Source organism: Chiroxiphia lanceolata, chromosome 6 (assembly GCF_009829145.1).
Source record: "Chiroxiphia lanceolata isolate bChiLan1 chromosome 6, bChiLan1.pri, whole genome shotgun sequence".
Lineage (NCBI taxonomy): Eukaryota > Metazoa > Chordata > Aves > Passeriformes > Pipridae > Chiroxiphia > Chiroxiphia lanceolata.
This window is the reverse complement of record NC_045642.1, coordinates 14,374,975-14,397,096: the sequence shown is the minus strand read 5'-3', so window position 1 is coordinate 14,397,096 and position 22,122 is coordinate 14,374,975. Positions and strand designations below refer to the sequence as shown.

Here is a 22,122-nt window from a genome sequence, read left to right as displayed (position 1 = left end):
AGAGAGTTTGGTGTAAGATTACAACATGTGATTGCCAAATGCACTGGCTGAAACCTACCCTCTGACAGCCTGAAAGCCAGCCTTATAAGTTATACTATTTATCCACTGAGCTACATGGATCCTGTGGGGAGTCTGTGATGGATGGATGCTTTCAATAGCAGCCTAATTGTTTAATTCTCTTTTGATCTTACACTTGGAAGCACTTGTCGGCTGCCAGGCTTCTGGATTCCATCCATTGGTTTTCCCTTATTACAGTGAAGTAGAAAAATCCTGAAGGAATAAGATTTGACCCAAAAGATAGGAAGAAAAATTGCATGTCTTGTACCAAGCGGAAGAGCTGCAACACACTGAAACCACAGCAAGTGTAAAAGGGGACTTGTTGGAAAATAGCACTAAATTAATTTTGTTGAAGAAAAGTTTTCTGTTCTCTGCACTGGATGTTACACAGAGGCCCAGTTGGACTATTGAAATTGGAAAATTTTTATCCATCACTCTAAGCTGTAGATTAGTGTTAGTAGCACTCACTGTGCCGGTAATTTTACACACTTTTTTTCTTTAAATCCTTTATCTCTCTTCCTCTCCTGTGTAAACTTGCACCTCTTCAATGTGCCCTTTACGACTTTATGCTTTGTGATGGACAGTCATTTGATCTGAAGGCACTCACTGAATGAAGGTGCCTCCTTTAGCTCAGTCTCATGATGGCAAAGAGTTGCTGTGTAGCCTTTTACTAGACCAGCTGGTAAAAGCACACTTTTATTATTGTGTATTGAGTTACTTTCCTACATGGTGCCTGATTCTGTACTGAGGCACCTGTTTAATTCAGTACAGAATTGTGCCTGTGACATTAGTAGTCTGTGAATTAAACTTTGTAATGGGACTGAGCTCTCTAGCCAAAATGTAGCAATGTTCTCAGCCAGGAACATTGTTCTGAGGGCTGGATGGGACCTAAATCAGTTGCCAGAGAAAAATAACAAGGTTTATAATACCTTGATGATTGTATATTGAATCTAATAATACATTATTAGTGCTAGTTACAGCAAGGGCACTCTATGGATGTGCTGGAGGTATAAAAGTTGCTAATGTGGTTCTTGGGCATTTTGGGCAGTAAAGGTTTCGTTCTCTTATTGATGCACAGGGATGCAAAAATGGAGTACTTACACAACCATGATGCAACTACTGTGCTTTGTGTTGGTGAAGAATAAGTAGCTTAAAATTTTACATCATAATGGCCAAACTCAAAGTTATTAATTTAATTTACTGGAAATATTGTTTTCCCTCAACATGCTGCACATGTGCTTTAGATGGAGCTAGAAAATTCATTTTATTTCTATATGCTAACACCTTTTGATATCTCTTCCAGACAAAAATATACAATAAAATTATGCAACTTTCCACTTCTAACATGTCTATGGGGGAGATGACAGCAGGCCAAATCTGTAACCTGGTTGCCATAGACACAAATCAGCTGATGTGGTTCTTTTTCCTCTGCCCTAACCTTTGGGCTATGCCAGTACAGGTAAGGTGATTGAATGTGCTTTTGTTCTTAGTGCGCGTCAGCCTGTACTGGCTCATTGTGTATGAATTTTATGAAAGTAGAGATAGAAGTTAAAGCATAATTGGAAATAAGATTTCAAGCTATTAGCATCTAGAAATATTGCATATAATAGATTTCACATCTGTGACTGGACTCTAGGTATTTAGGATTGTATTAGAATCTTAACTGCTGCCAAACATGCTTTGCATTTGTAGCAAGAATTTATAGGGTGCAACAGATTGCAGTCCATTCATTTATTGCATCAGGGAGGTTAACTGGAAGTTATTGCAATCATTTGTCTTCTGAATCCCAGCAGAAGCAAGAGAAATAACACTTTATTCACAAATGTGATTGCTTAGAGATGATCCTTTGGACATCCTTCAAAACTACTGCTGCTTCTTGGATGACAAATTCCACAGTTCGGGGGTTTTTTATTATTATAACGTATATGAAATGGTTTTGCTACTTTATTCTCTCTGGTGTCTTTGGTCTCCTGTCTCTAAATACCACTCTCGTCCCTTCAGTCCCCTTTCCCACATGGATAGCAGGGAACAGATCACTGTTCTGAGTCACACCCAATTGCCTTGTCATTCCTGGTTCTGTCCTGTAGCCTTTTGTAATACCCAGTGAGATACAACTGTGTCTTATCAAGTCTTTAGGATGAGGAAAGCAAAGTCCCATCTCAGAGGGTATTTCTGTGATTGATTTAAATTAATCTTAAACCTATTCGCTTACAGAAACAGGAGTTTGTGTGTGATGTCCAACATGGAAACATGCTATTTTTACCTTCTTCAGTATTTCAGCTCAATACATTGTATGTTGTGTCACATGAGCTTGTGGAAGCACTGAAGAACAAATCTGATCAAAACTAGTCTTTTTTTTTTTTCCAGTGAGGTGGTATTCCTCTGAGTCTGTGAAGTGGTGAATCTCACTGGACAGGCATGTGATTAAGTGTGTTCTAGTAAGGGAGTAGACAGGGGGTAGTAGGAGGTCAGAGCAATCTCAGTAGAACCCTCGATCATTTTTCAGAGTTCACACTTACTTAAACAGGGAGGAAGAGCAGATTACTTAGTTTGTGAGAGCCAGTACTTCAACAGAATTGTAGAAACATCCTACAATTCCATTTAAGAATTTCCTGAGAAAGCTGACAGTAAAGCACGTAGTTTCATCTGGAATTAACATAGTAACCTGTAAGTCTTTCCTCTTTCTTCCAGGTACTCGTTGTATTTTGTTTAGCTTGCTTCAATGCTAGAAGTAAATATAAACAGAAGAGGCAGTACAGTTTAAATTCACTTGGTATTTTCTAGAATATAACTTAGTTTCAAAAACATGATGAAAACTCCATTCTCTTCATGTCACAAAGGCAGTCTACTTTCAGCACCACACAGAGGCTGATTTGACTGGTGGGGAAGTCAGAAACCTGCAAGTAATCTACCCAGCACCTTTGCATTTTGTATTGCCTGCTCTTGCCTGAAAACTAAATGATTTTCCTGAGACTGTATATAGACTGCAGCTGGCAGATCATGTTTCCAGTCACTTTCTAACATGGCTTTAGAAGTGTTGTTTAGGAGTTCCTTTGTCCGTCAGCTTCTGATTCTATAAGATGTTAAGCATATAAGAATATTACATTGAAAAGCTGGGAATGGAGAAGAAAAGCCAGCCATTCCAGTAATTATGTAAACTGCACCGATGTCAAAGAGTGAGATGTTACAGTGCTGGCCATCAGGAGATCTGGATTCCTTTCTGATGATAAAAATACATATTAGAATTGAGTTGATTTTATAGTTGTTCCTGTCAAAAATAAGAGGGTTTGCTCAAGATGCTACAGATCAGATAAGCACATCCTCCTTAAAAGCAAGTCTTAAAATCGTCTGATGCCATGGTCAGCCAGATTAACTTCCTAACCCAGAAAGAAAACCTCTTGACTTATTTTTAAGCATCAGCATGGCTTCCCTGAAATTAAAGGGGGTGGAGGTGAGAAGGAGGGAGGCAATGGGAACCAGATTGTTTTAGAGTGGGTGGGAAAAAAAGGTGATCAATGAATGTATCCTAATAGTGATGTCTAATTGCAAAAGAGAGGACAATTATAATGAAAAGAAACTGATATGAAATATCATAGTAAATATGGCTACATATTGGCAGTTTGTTAGTAATAATTAGGATACCAGGGTATTTTTGTTCCACTTAATGGAAGTACCCTGCAGTAAGAAGCCAGTGATTGTATACTGCTAAAATGATATTGCTGAAAGAGCTATGAGGCGTTAAGAAGAGTCCACCCCTTTAATGTTAATGTTTAGGGTACAATTATCCCTTCAGCTTAGTCTCCATTGTAAGTGTTAGTAAAACAAACAATGTACAAAGTACCAATTTCATGTACATCTCTTTTATAAGACCTCTCTGGCACCTCAGTGTAGGCAGCGCTTTAGTGCAACTGAGAAGTAATCCAATTTTATTGCATATTCTGTAACAACATTTTACTCTAATGTGCCAGAAGTCATGGACTCATAAAGACTTCCTGACAGTCTGCTGAAAATATGATTATATTTGCATTAAAATTCCCCCTGCAATGTTCCTTATGAGATGAGGACGATCAGTGCCAGAGCGTGCTCCTGTTTTGTGGGTGGTGCATGTATTGCCAAAAACAATGAGTCACATTGGTCACAAAGGTTTCTTTGAACCATTTTTCCATAATATTCATTCAGTACCTTGCTTTATGAGGTAGTGAAAACAACTGCTTGAGAGCTGGCTAATAATAAGTTGCACAAACTCCATTATTATTTAAAGCAGATTTTTAATTGTTTTGTAGCACTTAATCTAACAATCAGTATTGCAGCATCTGCTGTGGATCTTGTAGTAGCCATTCATAACAAGTCAGGTTTTCTATACAGTCCTGATAATTTGAGCCCCATCTTTGCTCTGACTGCAGTCAATGGGAGCTTTATAATTACTGTAAGTTACTGTTTGAATGTTATTGAAATCCATGAGAAGAGGCCCAGGAATGCCAATCAGTTGAAAGATGCCCTCAGTAGGTTTGGCTCAAACCCTGGGAGCAAAATGAGATGCTATAAAGGCTTTCTCCCCATGCCTCCATTTTATAAACACCTTTGTTTGAATTCATTGTGGTTATTAAAAAATCCTGTATTCTCATATCTCTGGCTCATTGGTAGGGATAGCTTACACTGGTAATAAAAGGATATTTGTCTCTTTCAAAACTGCCCACAAAGCAGTTTTTGGCTGAAAGTGTTTGCTGTCCTCAGTAAATAATCAAGACAAAATAACCAGAGCTATTGGTGAGCTTCTTGCTCCTGATATATATCTCTGGCAGGGAAGAGCTTTGGGATTTTGATGAAAGGGAAGCAAAGTCTTCCATTACACAGGTTTTGGTTTTTTTTAAAAATATGATTGTTACCTTCTCAGGAATATTAATAAGAGCCTTCCTATCTGCCAAATACTGTCCTCCAGAGTTCAGATATTGTCTGTATACTGTTTATTCTTGACTCTGTCCTTTATGATATGATACAGAACTACAATTAGATTTACAGATTTCAGCACTTTACAGATACAAGTCTTCACATATTTTTTTTCCCATACATACTGAATACATTTGAAAGGTTTGCCCTTATTATCTCAGTATAAAGAAGATAAGATGGGATTACTTTAGCCTATTGGAAACAGGGAATTTTTATTGTGAAGACTGTCCTCTCAATAGCTAGGATGACAGGTGGAAAAGCAGCCTTGAGCTAGCAGCTAACTCCCTCAAGATCCAGCTGGAATAGCTTTCTCCTTGTCTATGTGAGAAGCTGATTCTCTCTTTTTAGAACTAGGCAGTCCCATAATGTCCTTGACAGTGAACCAGTAGCCAGGGAAAGCAGGGAGTCAGTATTCTGCAGTGGCTGCACAGTGTTCAATGATTACCTGTATTTTGAGTGTCTGGAGTGTCTATCCATGATGAAGCCATTAGGAATGAATATCTTGATCTGTAAAGACCAAGACCGTTTTGTGTTTTGGAGGAGAGCTCTGCCAGGGGTATCTTTGTGTGTTTTGTTTGGCTTCATACACTCATGAATTTCCTGACTTCACATGGAAGCAGATTGGTCACTAGAAGATTTTTAATTTGCAATTTAACCTTGCCTCTTACTAGATTTGAGGTGTGTAGACAATAGGATTTTACTTTCCTGCTACTGCATATTTCCTAAGTAAGTACTGTGGCTCATTTTGAGGGTCATATTTTAGTTTAGTTCAGTTTTGGAGAGATATAAAGGGTTCTTAGAGAGAGAGAGAAAATACAGACTTTTTTTTCTCTTGTGTCTTAAATTATTGAAAATGTCAATATAGAAATGTGGAAACTAGGGAGTCCTTTTCTTCATGGAAACATCAAATTCCCATAAATGTGTGGAATAGATGGGCATATAACTATTGAGCTTTGAAATGATGGAAGATAGTGCTTCTGTGAAGGTCATGAGACTGTGCAAACATAGGAAGAGTAGGAGATAACACTTTAAGGAAATTGCCAATTATTTTTTAATTAGGGGAAATTATGTATGAAATTAATTTTCTATCACTATGTCTTCTGATTAATTTATCAGCTTACACAGTTAAACACAGAGTGTCAATGCTGCAAAATATTCAGGATTCAGTCATTAGAATAGTGTTAATTAACACTGGTAGCTTGTATGTATTGTCTGTGTTTATTGAGCTGCCTACAGTAGCCCTCTCCATCCAGACTGTGGCTTTATCTCTAGGTTCTTACATATCCAAAGACACACCTTTGTTTTTTAAGCTGTTTCTTTAATCCTTTTTTAATAGTCATTGTGAGTCTGGCACTGTAGATCCTTAAAATATATCCTTTCCAATTTATGTTAGAGATTATTTGAAGGGGAGGTTCTTAGTGGTGTAATTATGATGTTCCTTTGTTTTTAATGTGCTGGTCAGCAATAATGTCATCTTAACGTTTGCAAGATCAGTTTATTTTTAATAATATTATAATATTACATTATTATTAATTATTATTAAATAATAATATTATTATTATTATTTTAATAATATTTCATATTAGTTTCTATAGTAATCAAAGAAGCATTCCTTCTTGTGGAAGTCCCAGTGTTGCAGATTAGTGAGTTCTTACTAAACTGGGAGATGTAATTTCTTCTCTGATATAAAAATACTACAATGTCAGAGAAGAAAAAAAAAATATTATTTATATATGTGCATATATATTTTAAAATAAAAATATATATGTAAATATATGAATATAAAATATTTTAAAATGTATGCTATGTCATCCAGCCAATGGGAAAAAATATTTAATAGTGACTCTAAAGGGAACACCTCAATGTGTTACTTGGAAGTATTTCTAAATAAAATTTTATTTAAAAGGAGTTTTAATTTTTTTTTTTTAATAAAGTTCTTTTGAATAGCTGTGAGAGTTAAATTATAGAAGATACACAAACCTTGTACAACCTTCTACTGGGCATAATGGGGCATCTGTGAAACAGAAATATGCAGAATGCATAATTTGGGGAGGAGCACTGGGTGAGTGTCTGGTCCTCTGACAGAAGATCCTGACTGATCACACTCGCTGTGCCAGCGATGCAGAACATACAACATTTGGGGTAGGGTGTAACTGCAGTGGCTGTTGGTTTGAACATGGTGTCTGGTTACCCTGTAATTGATGTTTGTGTGCATACCCAAAGTAAAACCAAGACCTTTCCCTCATTTTCTTTTCTCCCAACAGATAATTGTAGGAATTCTTCTGCTCTACTACCTTCTTGGAATCAGTGCCTTAATTGGAGCAGCGGTAATCATAGTCCTTGCACCTGTTCAGTACTTTGTAGCAACAAAACTGTCACAGGCCCAGAGAAGCACATTGGTAAGTGCCTTCAAACTCTTTCATGATATAAATATCACCTCTGGTAATTATGCATTGGTCTGTGTTTGGAATTACAAAGCTGGCTGTGGACATTGACCCAGAACTGTTTCTCAAATATTCTGTAATGTTCAAGGATGTCAAGTTCAAGAATGTGGAAACATGATAAGCGTAAACAGTAAAAATGTATTTTTGGGGGTTATATTTTTCAACAAATATGTTTCCCTAAGAGAAAAAAAAAATCTTAAGAGTCTTCTAACTTGCAGATGTAAAGGGTCAGTAATCGTTGACTGAGATGGCTTTGTGCAGTGCACAAATAAATGAATCGTGCAGGGCAAGCTGTCCAAGGGCAAAGGAGGTAGGAATGCTGCATCCAAACTTGGACTCCAGATGTGGAAATCTATCAAATGGATTTATTTAAGCTAACTCCATGCCATCCTAACTCCCACAGTGTGGGCCTGAACTGGGGAGCTTAGAGGTCTGCTAAGTCACGAGCTGTTCCTTGATCCCTCATTTGGCTTGTCTATAATTTGAATCTCCTGCATCACTGCCGAGAAAGTTACTTTGATTCACTGGAATTACTATGCCCAGCTGCTCTGAACCTTATTCCCACTTTCAGCGACTGTTGCACTGCCAAGGAAGCCATAGGAACTTGTAGTGGAGCCAGAGAACTTGCTGAAATCTCTTCCACCACAAATCATTTGTGGTAACGAGAGTTACTTGTGCACCTTCCTGTGTGACCAGTAATGCCTTCCCATCAGCAGCATGTGCCCTTCCAGAAATGTGGACAGCATTCATCCCCACAGCATCCAAGCAGATAGTCGGTGTCACCTAGAAATTCCTGCAGATGGGAGCAGGAATGTTTGCCATAGAAATGTGTGTGCTGTGCAGTGTGGCATGGTACAAAGATCCTTGAGCTAGCCTAAAAAATGGAAACAGTGTAACTTCCAGTTATGCTTTACTGGAAGTATAACTTTACCAGTGTATGACTGTGCCTGAGTCAGCTGTCCCTGCTTGGAGCCAGGGTTCCTGACAGGATCACAAGTCCTTGCTAACGTGGCCAGACTGTTTTGATTGTTTCCATGTCATGTTGGCTGGTCAGAGCAGTGCCCAGGCATAGCTTGTCTGCATGTTCTGGTCTCCTCTGGATATTGTCAGGGTCCCAGTTAAAAATCCAGCCAGTGGTGTAAGTCCTGGGGGGCAACCTTGCAAGTGATCAGAAACCTGACAGAGGAATAAAATTTTCAGGCCAAACTATGCGATTTAGAACTGCAAACCAACAGCCTTTGCCCTCGAACTCTAGGGAAGCTCAGCTCTGTGAAACACTGCAACAGAACATCTGAATGGACAGAACTAGTGATGCATTCCTTACTGATTACAAGGAGCTGCATACAACTGTTGTGTCATTCTTATTCTTGGGGAGCAGGTGTTTTAATTGTACTCTTCAAGTAAATGTGTGTGTAAATGTTGCAGGAGTACTCCAACGAGAGATTGAAGAAGACAAATGAGATGCTTCGAGGCATTAAGCTACTTAAACTCTATGCTTGGGAACACATATTCCACAGCAGTGTGGAGGAAACCAGACAAAAAGAAATGACTAGCCTCAAGTCTTTTGCCCTTTATACCTCCATATCCAGTAAGTCTCTTCATTCTAATCCACTGCTCAGCTAAGTGCTACTGCATTATTAGCTACTAATGAGTTTACCATTCCTCTGTCAAGATTATTTCTGTTGCTTTAGGCTCTGATCTGTCCTCCTCACTTCCCATTTAGTCAGACTCTCCATTTATTTCAGTAGAATTTTGCTTGTATGGGAAATATGCCTAAAAGAGAAAGTCAGTGCTACATAGCATTGACTTTTTCTGGAGAAAAGCTTTCAAGGGACTATTTCACAGACTGCCTTCAACAAGCAGTATTCTCCTCTATAACATAGCATTCAGGAGGAAGCCTTTGTTGACATTTATTTCTCTTTTTTTTTTCCTGCATTTTGAACAGTACAGAGCATGCAAATCATAATGTGTGACAGGTATTGTCTTTGCACTGAGGCTCCAACAGATGGTTGGTTACACTTTCTTACTCAAAATTTGGATTTATTATTAAAATAAGCGATTCTTAAAACCATTTCTATATCCTGGAAAGAAAAAATATGAGCATCCTGGCAATTTCACCATTCTGTATCCAGATTCTTTTCTCTTGTTATTTTTCAGCTGCTTTAAGATTTTATTATGCTTTTAAAAAGACCTATGGCATATTGAAGTCTGTATTTGAGGAGATTATATGCAACACCTATATAATTGCTACTGTAATACTTTAGAAATAATTAATAAAGTCACACTGAAGAATGCTGTTCATATAATCTGTGAGATATTAATGACATGGAAAATTTTAGCAAGAAGTTTTCAAATGCTACAAGGTACCTGTACAAATACCTTCTAGAATAATAAGGAAGACTAGTCCTTAGAAAAATAATTTGCAGTTTGGTTAGTATTATTTGATTTCTTTCACCTAAGACACAGACAGCTGTCTTTATTCACTGACAAATGATCACATAGGTAATGCACTCTAAGGGAAAGATCCTGATCCCACTGAATTTAACTGATGTTAAGTTGAGGTATTCATTGACTTCTGAGATCAGAATTTCTCTCTGGGGATCCTAAGCTCTCTAGTCTTGGAGAGGGGTTTCTCTTTTGACATAAAACAGAATTTATCTGAAGTTTGTGAGACTGGAAACTCAATCTTGCACCCAGATCAACAGAGATGGGTTCCCTTTGTCTGCAGTGCTTCATGTGGCATTAAAATCTGTTTATAGTCAGGGCCATGGGTTCAGCTGTGGGACTGAAGTAGCTGTGGAGGCTTATTAGGTTTTAAATCCTCACAGTGTCGTTTGTAACACTAGGAAAAGGTGTATTCATCCCAAGAGTACTGACTATTCTGCAAAGAAATAATTACATAAATAAGAACATGTATTACTAAAAATAATTCTAAATATTTACTGATGCTTCTTGAAATGTTGTAAGTTTTCAATTGCATTTTTGTTTTGTATTATGTGTGATATTTATGTATTTGCAAGACACAGGAGATAACTTCTCAGCTTGGGGTAAAGCAGTGCAGCTTTATGTTGATGGTGCACATAATTTTGGTTTATAAAGGGTTCTTATTGTTTCAACCTAGGAGTTCCTTACATCCTCTGACTATTGCAGAAATTATAATGATCTTTAAAAACCTGCAGTTTAGCAGACTAAAAAGGGGACATAAATACAGGAGAACCTTCCCTTTTTTCTTACCGTAATTAGAATGATAGGCGTAATCAGCCCAAAACATGTTAGCTAATATTGTATGGACATTTGTTAAGGAAAAAAAAATAAAAGGCAGAAGAGGACCAAGATTTTATGTTTTTGTGATCAAGAGGAAGGCAAGATGGTAGAACACTAAGAAAGCACAGTAGAGATTTTTATATATACTTTTTTTAACATACAGTTTTGAATAGACTCTGGAATTCTTTTCTAAGTACACTTAGTTATTAACAGGAATGAAAGAATGTGGTTGGAGTTATTTTATTCATAAGGAATAGATTTACAGTGGATTACAGAAAATATACCTAAAAGTTTCAGGGCAATGTTGGCTAAACCAAAAGAAAATTCCATTTCACGACTGCATGGAAATTGGATCTCATGTGCCTCACCCCTGTGCCTGGATCCAGGTTGTATGTATATGGAATTGTTCATGTGTGCTAAAAAAGCTATAATAGAAATTAGCTGTTCTTATATTTTAACGAAAGACACCCACCACAGTCAATGCTGTGTTGCAGCTTTACAGGATTTAGTATAGACTATTCAGGGAAAAAAAAGAGAAAGAAAGGAGTGGTTTTCCTACTTCTATGATTTTTTCCTTCATTTGTAAGAAAAAAAATAACTCCAGACTTTCTCACAGGAAAATAACACTAGTTACTACCCTAAAATATTCAGAACCAGCTGAACATTTTTCCCAGTTTTCAGTCTGCCTTTTTCCAGTAACAAAGTACTTTTGAATGAATCTAATTAAATAAAAAGTCTTCACTGCAAAATAAATTCATTTTAGAAAAATTTTATTATTCTGAACACTAGCATAATTGAAAAAAAAAAAAAAAAGGAAAACAACCCCCAAATTCTAGTGGCTCTTATTTGTTTGCTTGAAAGAAGTTTGAAGTGAAGTCTTTGGATGTGATCTCACATAATAGCGAAATTCAGATCAAGTTCTTGAGAGCCACCAAGTACCTTAGATGCCTTAAATGCAGCATGCTTTGCCAACCCTACAGAATATTTAATCCATCCAGCTTCATATTTGACAGGTACCATCTTGTACTGTAGGCAGAAGCTTTGCTAGATTCTCTCATCAGATTCATTACTAAAAGGCAGCTCATGTACTTCAGCAGTCTCAAAGGCAAGGATTTGATGTAATTCAGAAGGACATAGTTGCAGGCAGCAAATTTCCCTGTTTGAAAATTTCTGTACTGTAACCACCTCAAGCTGATACAAAGTGTGAAAACCAGGCAGGAAGTAGCATCATCAGGAGAAATGAGAGTCTGGCCTGAAGCTGCTTTGTATTCCAACACAGAAAGAGCATTTTCCTCAGAAAAATACAGGATTTTCTTTCCCTAGAGTGAGCTGTAAACTATTAATTTCTAAGCTTTAATACATATTAGTTTTTCAAAGGCTAAGCTTTTATTTTGGAATTACGCACACCAACATACCTATATTTTCAAATACTCCCTTCTCTCAAAGAATTAGAGCTACATGAAATGACTACAAATAGTTATAATAAAGCTATAAAATAAAGTTGTAAAGTATAAAACTGCTATAAAATAAAGCTATTTTGTATAAGCATGAGTACAGAGTTTATAAATATGTTACAGGATTTATTAAATATAATCTAAATGTAGGTAAAAGAAACATCTGACGGTATATAAAGTCCTTCAGGGGCTTATGCTCAGCAAAGGATGGCCAAACAGTATTTGTGGGTCTAATGATGACACTTCACTTCAGGTGAAGTAATTGGGAAGAGCTTTTACTGTTTAAACATTGATATACGTTGTAGGAAAGAAAGACAGGCACAGTTTAAACACAAAACAAGTGGCTAGCCTTTTTCTTTTCTGTTACGTCTCTACTTTGAATTCCATTTTAGCCATAAATTCTATACTCTTTCTCTGTATGGTTTACTTACATGAAGTACAGTTGAGCAAAGGTCAAAACTTAAAAGATGATGACTAAGTAATATCCTCAGGTTGTGAAAGAGGGGACAGATGTGTAGGGTAAGATCATAGCTCCAGTTCTGACTTGAGCTCCCAGAGGATGACTGGTTATTACTGCACTCTTAACCCATATTCCTGCCTGACCTCAGAGAGAGCCCTATGTAGAAATGGTATTTGCTTACTTCTCCCCATGCATCTGTTTAATAACCTCTGAATGATGCATGAATAATGTATGGGTTGCTATAGAAGGGAGTCCAGAGCACCAAAACAGACGCTGTTCAAGGTCAGGGAGGAAACTGGTTCATGTTCACATTTTAATAACTCAAGGCCCAGCTGAAATCTAAGCTCTACCACATTTAGGTACCATTAGAAGCTGTATAGAGCTCCTGAGGATACTATAAAGTATCCAAGCCTGACAAAGCAGGAGTAATTATGAGTAAATCTTCCAAGTTAAATCAACAATACAGTGCAGAGTTGCCAATCTTTCCTTATCCTTTGAATTCCATCCCAAAACCTGAGGGGGCCACAACTCTGGTGACATGAAGAAAAGTAAACTGTAGGCATTTTAAAACAATGTACTCATGTGGTAGATACTTGTGCATTTTTCCTATCTTGAGCATACAAAATGACATTGTATACCAGTGCTAGTAGTATTTTAGCATTTAGCATGTCTGAATGGAAATTGTTTCTAAATGTTCCTACATGTTTTCCTTCACAGTCTTTATGAATGCAGCAATACCAATTGCAGCTGTACTTATAGTAAGTATGGACTTTTCTAAGTAATGTTAATTACAACTGCATTTTCAAGTATAAGTGATGTGGAAACGAGGAAGAAGGAAAACAGGATGCAAGCCTGCTACACACTTGTGGTTCCTCTGGGAGAGAATGGAAAATGCCCACTTGTCATCTCGGACCAGAAGCAGCCTGGAATATGCAACACTCCCACAAAATGTTAAGAGAGTAGAGTATAAATTAAGAGTCTGTAAATGAAATGCTTATGCAATATGAAGTCTTTGTTTCCTTCTTTATGACAAAGCACTGATGATGATGTCTGTCTCTTTGTAGACATTTGTTGTCCATGCTCATCTGACAAGAAAGGCTGACTTCTTCCCATCAGTGGCATTTGCCTCCATCTCTCTGTTTCATATTCTTGTGTCTCCACTGTTCCTGCTCTCCAGTGTGGTTAGATCCACTGTCAAAGCATTAGTAAGGTGAGAACTGTAAAATCAATATCTTTGCTACCACCTTTCTAATTTTTGAGAATGTATCTCTTGCTCTGTTACGGTTTCAAGTTTAGAAATAGCCTGGTGATTATTTATCTGCTCTTGTAAACTGCTTCCCAACTTTTTACCTTGCTTGATTTCCTTGGTTGTACCATGTGGGCCAAGTTCTGTGCTGATACAATTGTCACAACCAATATTTTGTGGTGCACAGCTGGTGCTTCGTTGTGTAGAATGGGTTGAGCTATGTTGATACTGGATGTAACAGATGTGTGGTAACAAGAAAGGAAGTGAAAATTTACTGAAGATTTAGTTCTGTAAATCACCCAAACGTTTTCCCTCCCTCAAGCACATAGAAGGGTAAAAGGCAATCACAGAAACACGTGTTTCAGTGTGTATCTTTTGGGTTGTGCTAAGCCTCCACCCCTCTGCCTGAGAGACTGCCCATTGGTGGTGAGTTAGATGAAACAAATAAGCAAACAAAAAAACCCCTGAAAATCACTTTTAGATGTGACACCAAGTTAATGACTAAATGTCTACTCCAGACTTGACGAATATTTACTTTCTTAAGGAATGTTAGTTTGAGCGTTTAAAAACTGAAACAACAACCAATAGAACAGCCATAGAACTGCTGTTTCACTGGGAGTTTTAACTGAAGTATCAACAAATTACTGTAAAAACCGCATAATGCTTTTTCCTGTGCATTGTAACTCTACCTGACTCATAGGGGAGGCAAGTTGGGGCTTCTTGCTTTATTAGGACCTCCTTTTGTCTGAAGAGCTTGTTTAAATATAGCTGTCTGAAGAGCTTGTTTAAACTATGGGACAGATGCTGGTCGCCAGCCCTTGCATAAATGCCTTTGTGTTGCTTTGGGGGTGGAAAGGAGACTTCAGCAAGAGGCTGAGATTGCCCTTGCTGTTTCAAAATTCCCTGACACTGCAAAGTCCCATCTGTGTCCTCTCTCCTAAGGAGCGTGAAATCTGAGAGCATCAGTGGCTGGAAGGAAATGCTTTGAGCCACTGTGGTAGTCTGTAGAGTCACGGCAAATTGTCCTGCAAAGATTACATCCAGCAAAGTATCTGGGGGCCCACATTGGTAATGGGTGTTTATTTTGGCTTGTCTAAGGATTTCTTTGTAAATTAATTTTGTCTGTCAATGCTGCAGGAACAACTCTAAAGCAATTAGTATTAACTAAGTATTAATTGTTGCTCACTGGGAGTTCTTTATGAGTTATTCTGTACATACCTTGTTGTTAGCAGGCTGTTGCCCTGCATTTGTAATCCAGACAGGAAGCAAACTCCAGCAAAGCTGACTTGATCCTTGTCTTCCTGGCTGTTTGCGTGACAGTCACCCGGGTGGTGTCCCAGAGTGCATTGCTCCATAGTGCTGCTGGTGCTATTCTATCTAGAGTGCCTCATCCTCCAGAGCAATACTTTGGAAGCATGTGCCAGATATTTTCAACCCATGCAAAGACGTGCTTGCTTAACTTGTTTGGTAAATGTGGGAAAGCAGACAGTCAAGTTTGCACCAATTGAGCACAACTAATACTTACTTGCTATAACTGTGTCCTGCTAATTCCTGCTAATAAATAACTGGTCAGTAAGATCAGGAAAAGGTGATCTAACTTGAGAAAGTTGTATTTCAGCTTTTTTAGGCTAAGATATTCTAAGTGGTTTTAGCAAGTGTGCAAGACAGCTTCTCCTGTAGAAAGGGACCAAGAGACGCAGAAGATGATCCAGCAGTGAAACCAGCATATAAAGGATAGTAAGAAGGTGTTACTGGCTTTGTGTCTCAGGCACTTCAAAAACCCTGCTCTTTTAATATTGGCTACAGTCTCTGATGCCAGATTCTATCAGGAGCAATAATATCAACTAATAACCTCATCAGTCAGTATCTTTAATCATTACACGTTTGCCCAGGTGCAAAGCATCCTTCTGGATTGTCCTAGACATTATAAGAACCTTCAATAGCAACACAGACTTAAAGCTTCTATTCCATGTAGGATTCCCAAAACCTTTCCAAGTTATGGGGCTTGGGTGTCTGCTTCTAAGAGGGGGAACAGTTGACAGCCTTTAGGAAGGTGAGAAATTTTGGTATATCTTTGAAAAGTGGGGGGGTTTGTTTGTTTGTTTGTCTTTTAATATGTAGAGCATTTCTGCCATTGAAAATTAAAATTAAAACTGAGCAGCCAATTAATGTATTTCTTAAATGTGAGGTCTTCAGGGACAAAGCGTACAGTGTAAATTTTCTGTCAGCAAAGGTTAAGCAGCAAGAGTGGCATTATGTATTTGCCTGGATTTAATATCAAACCACCTTTTCAGTCAACTGTGCAAATAACCATGTTTTAATCAATACGTCTGTTCCATGGCTTAAAAATAATCTCCCCGTGGAGATATTGGAGTGCTCATGAAATTGCGCTGTCAGCAAGAGCTCTGCAGAGAACGCGATTTTTTTTATCCTTGAAGAACAGTGTGGCATCCTGAAATATGAGCTGTTGCCTCTAATGAAAGATTTTCTCACAGCTATACTATGTTTCTTCAGTACTTGCCACGGGAACAGTGATTCCAGAATTATGCATTGAGCAGAGGGATTGGCACTTAGGGTACAGCCACCTTGACACACAACTAGAGAGCAAAATCAAATTGTTGAATGACTTGATACAGACACAGCTTTGCTTGATTATGCATGGTCCAAGTATGTTTGCTGTCTTCTCTTCCTACCCCTTTGGACCCTGGAGCAGATACACAGAGGACTTCTCTATCTGCTCTTTCTACCTTCAGAGCAATTATTCAAATATCAATGTAAGTTTTGTATAGAGCATATAGGTGCAGCTGCATATCAACTCCATATAGGCAGCATCTAAACCATCAGTCGGTCCATTTACAGACATTTAAAATGTTCTTTTAAACATCTAGTTCGCTGGACAAAAAAGGTAAGATTCCTAGCCCTGTTTTCCAGACTTTTGTGCAAATAGCTATAAATATCTCTAGTGGTGGAGTTTCTAATCTCTTCCTATGAGATAATAGACTTTCCCATCAAGGAATTTTGATCCAAAAATGAGCCTGAATTAATTATTGCTCCTCTTATCCCGTCTCAAATAGTTATTCTCCCCCTTTTTGTTGCTAAGATTGTAGTACCCCCTCTAGCTAAATTCACTCCACTGTACAGCTCTTAGTCTTCAGCTGCCATTAGCAATTAGGCAGGTTGACAGAAAAACTGTAGAACCAGTTCTCTCCTAGGCAGTCCCCAGGTGACTTTGATCGCTGCTTGCAGGACAAGTGCTAACTGTGCAGTGAGTCTGCCTTAGGTAGTGTTGTAAAACCATGGTCCAACACCATTTTGCCCCAAGAGGGGATTTCATGAGCTACTTAGAAGAAACTAATTCTCCTTCTGAAGAAGAAAACCCTGTCAGTGAAATGCAAAATAAAAGGGGGAGGTGTGTATTTTTATTTTGTAAGATTGGCTTCCTAACAGATAGCCACGTATCACTATGCTACAGTGGCATTGCTTACCTTTCTCCCCAGTTAGCCTAAGGCTTAATATTGAAACCTATTATTTCAGTCCTTGTCCATAAATTTATTTTTAGGAACCTAAGGCCTTCTGGCACTTTATGCTTTTCAAGACTGATATTTAACTTATTTCCAACTAATTGAGTTCCTTTGATGTTGAGTTTGTGATTCAATCTAATTCTTTCACAAATTTAATTTGCTGTCCCTGTGAGTAGATTAGACATACATTTTATAAAGTCAGGTGCAGAGATAAAATTGATGCCCTGATCTGTTAAATGTCTTAATAAAGGCACATTATCTCTTAACTAATTAAATCTTAAGCAGCTAGTGAAGATTTTATGCCTTCTTCTTTGTTGCTGGTTGTCAGGATTCCTTTTATATCTCATCTGTTGAACACTGTTCTATTAAGGTATATTCCTTTATCATGTTACCTTGTGCACTTCATATTTCATCATAGCTGGTTGAATTTAGCTCACAGCGTACAAATTTCATCAGACTTAGTGTTCATAAGGCTGTTCAGTAGAACTGATGATGCCACATTTGAGTAACATAAATGACATTGATTCCACTTCAGCATGTGGCTTCAAAACAAGCCGCTGTTGTGCTGGTCTTGTCTCACCAGATGCCTAAAAAAACCTTTTTGTAGTGTGGCAGGGTTTGAAAACTTCCTTGGCAACTTCCCATTGCACATTTTCACACACCTGTAACAAAACAAAAACAAACTATGCAGCAGACAGCACTTGAAGTGCCAGAAGGGACTGTCTATAATAAACATTGCAGTGAACAAAAGTTTTCCTTTCAAAATTGACATGTGATTGTGGTTTTTCCCCTTCCAGTGTGCAGAAACTGAGTGAGTTCCTGTCCAGTGAAGAAATTGGAGAAGAGCATGATAAATCTTCAGAGCTAAGAAGTGCAGATAATCACAGCAAGTACCAGGCGGTGGTGAGTAAAGCTGTTCCACTGCACGTGAAGAGGCTGGAGTAGTTTGTACCCAGAATAAATTTTTTACTTTTCCGTTTCCTACTAATTTTTTCTTGCAGTTGCAAAACCTCTGTTTTAATAACCTGAACTGTATCGTCCACACTGTGATTGCTTGTATTTAGGACATTTTGCTGATACTGCCACCAATTACTGCTGATTTCTGTCTTTCTGATTTTGCACAGCCCCTCAAAGTTGTTAACCGCAAGAGGCCTGCCAGGGAGGACTGGAACAATTACAGCTCTCACATGAGAAGACCCATTAATATCACTGAAGCAGATGATTTTTGTGTAAAGGTGATATGAAGGTCACTCTAATAACACTTATATTAGCTCACTAATAGTTACTTTTTTATTCTGATGGCAGTTTCAATTCAAGAACCAGCATTTGATGTGAACTGTCAGAGACTTGTGCACTTGTCAGAGATTAACCTCCACCTTTCTTGTCTCTGTATTTCTTTTCAAGAATTAAATACTGACCTCTGTGTTGTGATTAGCTGCAATTATTCCTCTAGATTCCACTCAGCAATTTTCTATTTGAAGTGTCTAAGTCATTAGTCCTGTTCTCATGACAAAAATTAACTAGAATCTATTAACTAAATTAACTAAAATCTACTAGAATGTAGAACAGCCAAGTAAAAGGAACCTCAAAAGATCATTTGGCCCAACCTTTTAAGTATGCTAGACTCCTTCTTTCATTTCCAGTGTCTGTACACAATAATGGTATGAGGAAAATAGAAAATAATTTGTTCTGGACCTTCCTAAAATAATCTTGTAAAGGATCTTCCCTTCCTCTTTTGGATTTCCTAGTAGCCTTTCCAGATAGAGTTAAAAACTAACTCTCAAAGACCTAACTTCTCTGAAGAAAAAATTAAAATTACTTGTGCCACTTTGAAGACCGGTGCTCTTGATTTGCTGTGGAAATGACCAGAAGTAATAAAAATCCTGATGGTTGTTATGGTGATGATGCTGTTTATTGTGGAAGTCTGCTATTACATTTGCATTTCCAGCAAAAGAGAATGAATAATTCAGTTTCATGGGACTAAGTAGGACAACTAGTAGTGCTTTTCGGGTTTTTTTAGACATGCTGATTTGGTGGCAGATTCATCTTGAATAGATTTCCAGGAAGAAAAGAGGAATATTTGAGAGAGAGGGGTTTGGGGGGCAGTGTTGGATCAAAAGACAGCCTGGAGTGACAACAGAGGATTTTGTTGCGAAGGAGAGGCCAATGCAGTAACCTCTGTAAGGACAGGATTTATAAGGCTTGAACCAAAAGCCAGGACCAGCGATAATCTTTGGCTCCATCTGCTGACATCATTGTCACCAGTGGCCCCTGGGTCAGGGCACTTGTGCAGGTACTGTCTGTCTGCAGCTCGTTGCCCAGGAAGGAGCATTTTGTGAGAGAGGATCCTCTGGCTGCCTTTGGGAGTCTAGAGGAAGGAACACCACATTTGCTTTGCTCATTTTTTCAAGTAGTTTCCCAAAATAAGAGTATCAGTTTTTCTCAACGGTGTGATAGAATTGTCCCCTTCCACTCTTCTTAGATCAAAATTTATTGTACCTTGTGTAGCTGAAAGGCTTTGGAAGCTTCAGTGGCTCTGAAAAAGTGAGAGGAGAGGGCCCTGTATAAATCCAGACCTTTTATAATTGTCTCCTCTTTCCTGTTTTTCACAGTATCCATGGAAATGTCCATTTAAAGTCTGAACAGGCTTTGTTTCCTGGTTTTAGTTTTTTAAATTAAGATTTCTGTGTCTAGCAAAGAGTAAGTTATCTGAGAATCATATCAGAAATTCAAAGGAAAATACTGTAGTAGGCAACAACATCTATGGATGGTGGAAAGTTCTGCAAATCTGCTTGGAATTTGGACTGTGTAATTGCTGTTTATGCTTCACTGTGTCTAGAGTGACAATCAGGGCTCTGCAGAGAGCAGACTGTGACCATGTATGCAATTTCATTGTGTCTTAATCATTTCACTTATTATATGTACCTACCTTACAAATAACGAAACAAGAGAAACCCTAAACAGCAACCTTTCATTTTCCCTTTATGAAGTCTCAGTAATTTTCTAATAGTTGTTTGACTTCAGAGGTTGTTGCCCAGCAGAATACAGGCCTTTACAAAATAAGTCACTTGAAGATCCATTTCCTGTATTGAGCAAAGTCTCACTCTGTTCCTAGGCTCAGTGTAATGAATACAGAAGTGTCTCTGATGCTGAAAAAAGAAGTGAACAGGATTTCTGTTTCTTATTTCTCTCCATCTTGGTATAGGTCACAAATGGATTTTTCACTTGGACACCTGAAGGTCCTCCAGCGTTGTCCAACATTGACATCCGAATCCCTCAAGGTACAAAATTACATCAGATATACAGAATAAGATGTTTTCCATAGGCATTTTTTAAATCAGAATCTTATGTATACTTTCCTCTCTCACAGGTCAGCTAACAATGATTGTAGGGCAGGTGGGCTGTGGTAAGTCATCGCTCTTGCTGGCCATACTTGGTGAGATGCAGAAGATCTCTGGCAACATATCCTGGAGCAGGTAGTGCCATTTAACTTAAAGTTCGAATTTAATTTAAAAATTCATTTTGAGTTGAGTAGTAATGCAGAAAAAGCCTGAAATCTATCCTGGGAAACTGTGGAGTCAGAGATTTTCTAGATACACAGTCAAGATAAAAACCTTGCTCTAAGTGGTAGGGGGACACATCAGAAAGAATCCCCAGCCAGGGTAAAACAAGCTGTCTATTCCATTAATAAGAAGGGATAACCATACTTGGGCATTCTGCACTCCAGCAGAATAACTTGAGTGAAATTGAAACTAATTTGGAATCAGGATTATTTAGCTTGAAGAGTTGTGCTGCTACAGAATGGCATTTGTACTTTCAGGCCTGAGCTTGTGTCTTTGCATGGAGCTATAAGGAGGTACTGGCTCACTAGGAATAGTCCCTGGCTTAGATGTGTGCTCCATGTGAGTCTCTTTTAAGTGGCAGTGACCTCAGAGTCCTCCCCCAGCATCCTGCCTGATCTGACAAGAGGGAGTCAGTCGTGTCCTTCCCTCCTTTCCCAAGGGGACACAGCACCTGTACTCTGATAGCCAGTTATAAGTTCTGCTTTGTGTCTGACTTTTGTACTAGCCATGAAGGGAAGGAAAAAAATGATACTGAACTCCAGGAGTTTTTTTGTTGGGACTTGGTCTCTTGACCCTCAAGCTACGTGACAGATGGTGTAGTGTATTGCAACTCCTGTACGTGGTTTCCGGTAAACTGCTGCCATCTGTAGTGAACAGTTTGATCAATGTGTGTGAACATTTTTGGCCTGTTTATTTTACAGTACTAGACTTCCTAGCCATACAGACTGCACTTTGCCCTTTGGGATATGATTATTTGTAGGCAAAGCTCAAGGAATTGCTGAAGAACTTAGAGAAACAATTACATTTGTTTCCAGCTGATTGGGAATGAAGGAACAACAGTGCAACTGTAAGTCAAATCCACACACTCTGATGGATAGAGGGTCACTGTTACCCAGTGGGTTCTGCACTGATTTTGTGAAATAGTTCTCTCAAATTCCTTGAGCATTTGTAGAGAGATACTATTTATATCCAGCCTTCAAGTGTAAGCCAGCCATACTACTCAGAATTGCACATGCTTTAATAGTAACAAGGAAGGAAGGTTCTCTATTTTGCAGGGGTGGAAAATATAATATAGGAGGGTGACCCTTTCAGCTGGTGAGGGAGAAAAGAACAGAAGCCAAAGTTCCAGAATGTCGTGATCTATCCGTTAGAACATAACTTCCCCA

At 38.3% G+C, this 22,122-nt stretch overlaps 1 protein-coding gene across 1 annotated transcript in view; it reads left to right on the top strand.

Moving 5' to 3' along the window:
- The window catches only part of ABCC8 (ATP binding cassette subfamily C member 8), a 79,537-nt gene that overhangs the window by 20,515 nt on the left and 36,900 nt on the right, over positions 1–22,122 (top strand). The window contains exons 8-16 of the mRNA XM_032691386.1: positions 1,361–1,516; positions 7,269–7,403; positions 8,874–9,036; positions 13,344–13,384; positions 13,691–13,836; positions 18,191–18,296; positions 18,518–18,628; positions 20,599–20,674; positions 20,764–20,869. Of these exons, the coding sequence (XP_032547277.1) occupies positions 1,361–1,516; positions 7,269–7,403; positions 8,874–9,036; positions 13,344–13,384; positions 13,691–13,836; positions 18,191–18,296; positions 18,518–18,628; positions 20,599–20,674; positions 20,764–20,869 (1,040 nt within the window). The remainder of the gene's footprint in view (positions 1–1,360; positions 1,517–7,268; positions 7,404–8,873; positions 9,037–13,343; positions 13,385–13,690; positions 13,837–18,190; positions 18,297–18,517; positions 18,629–20,598; positions 20,675–20,763; positions 20,870–22,122) is intronic.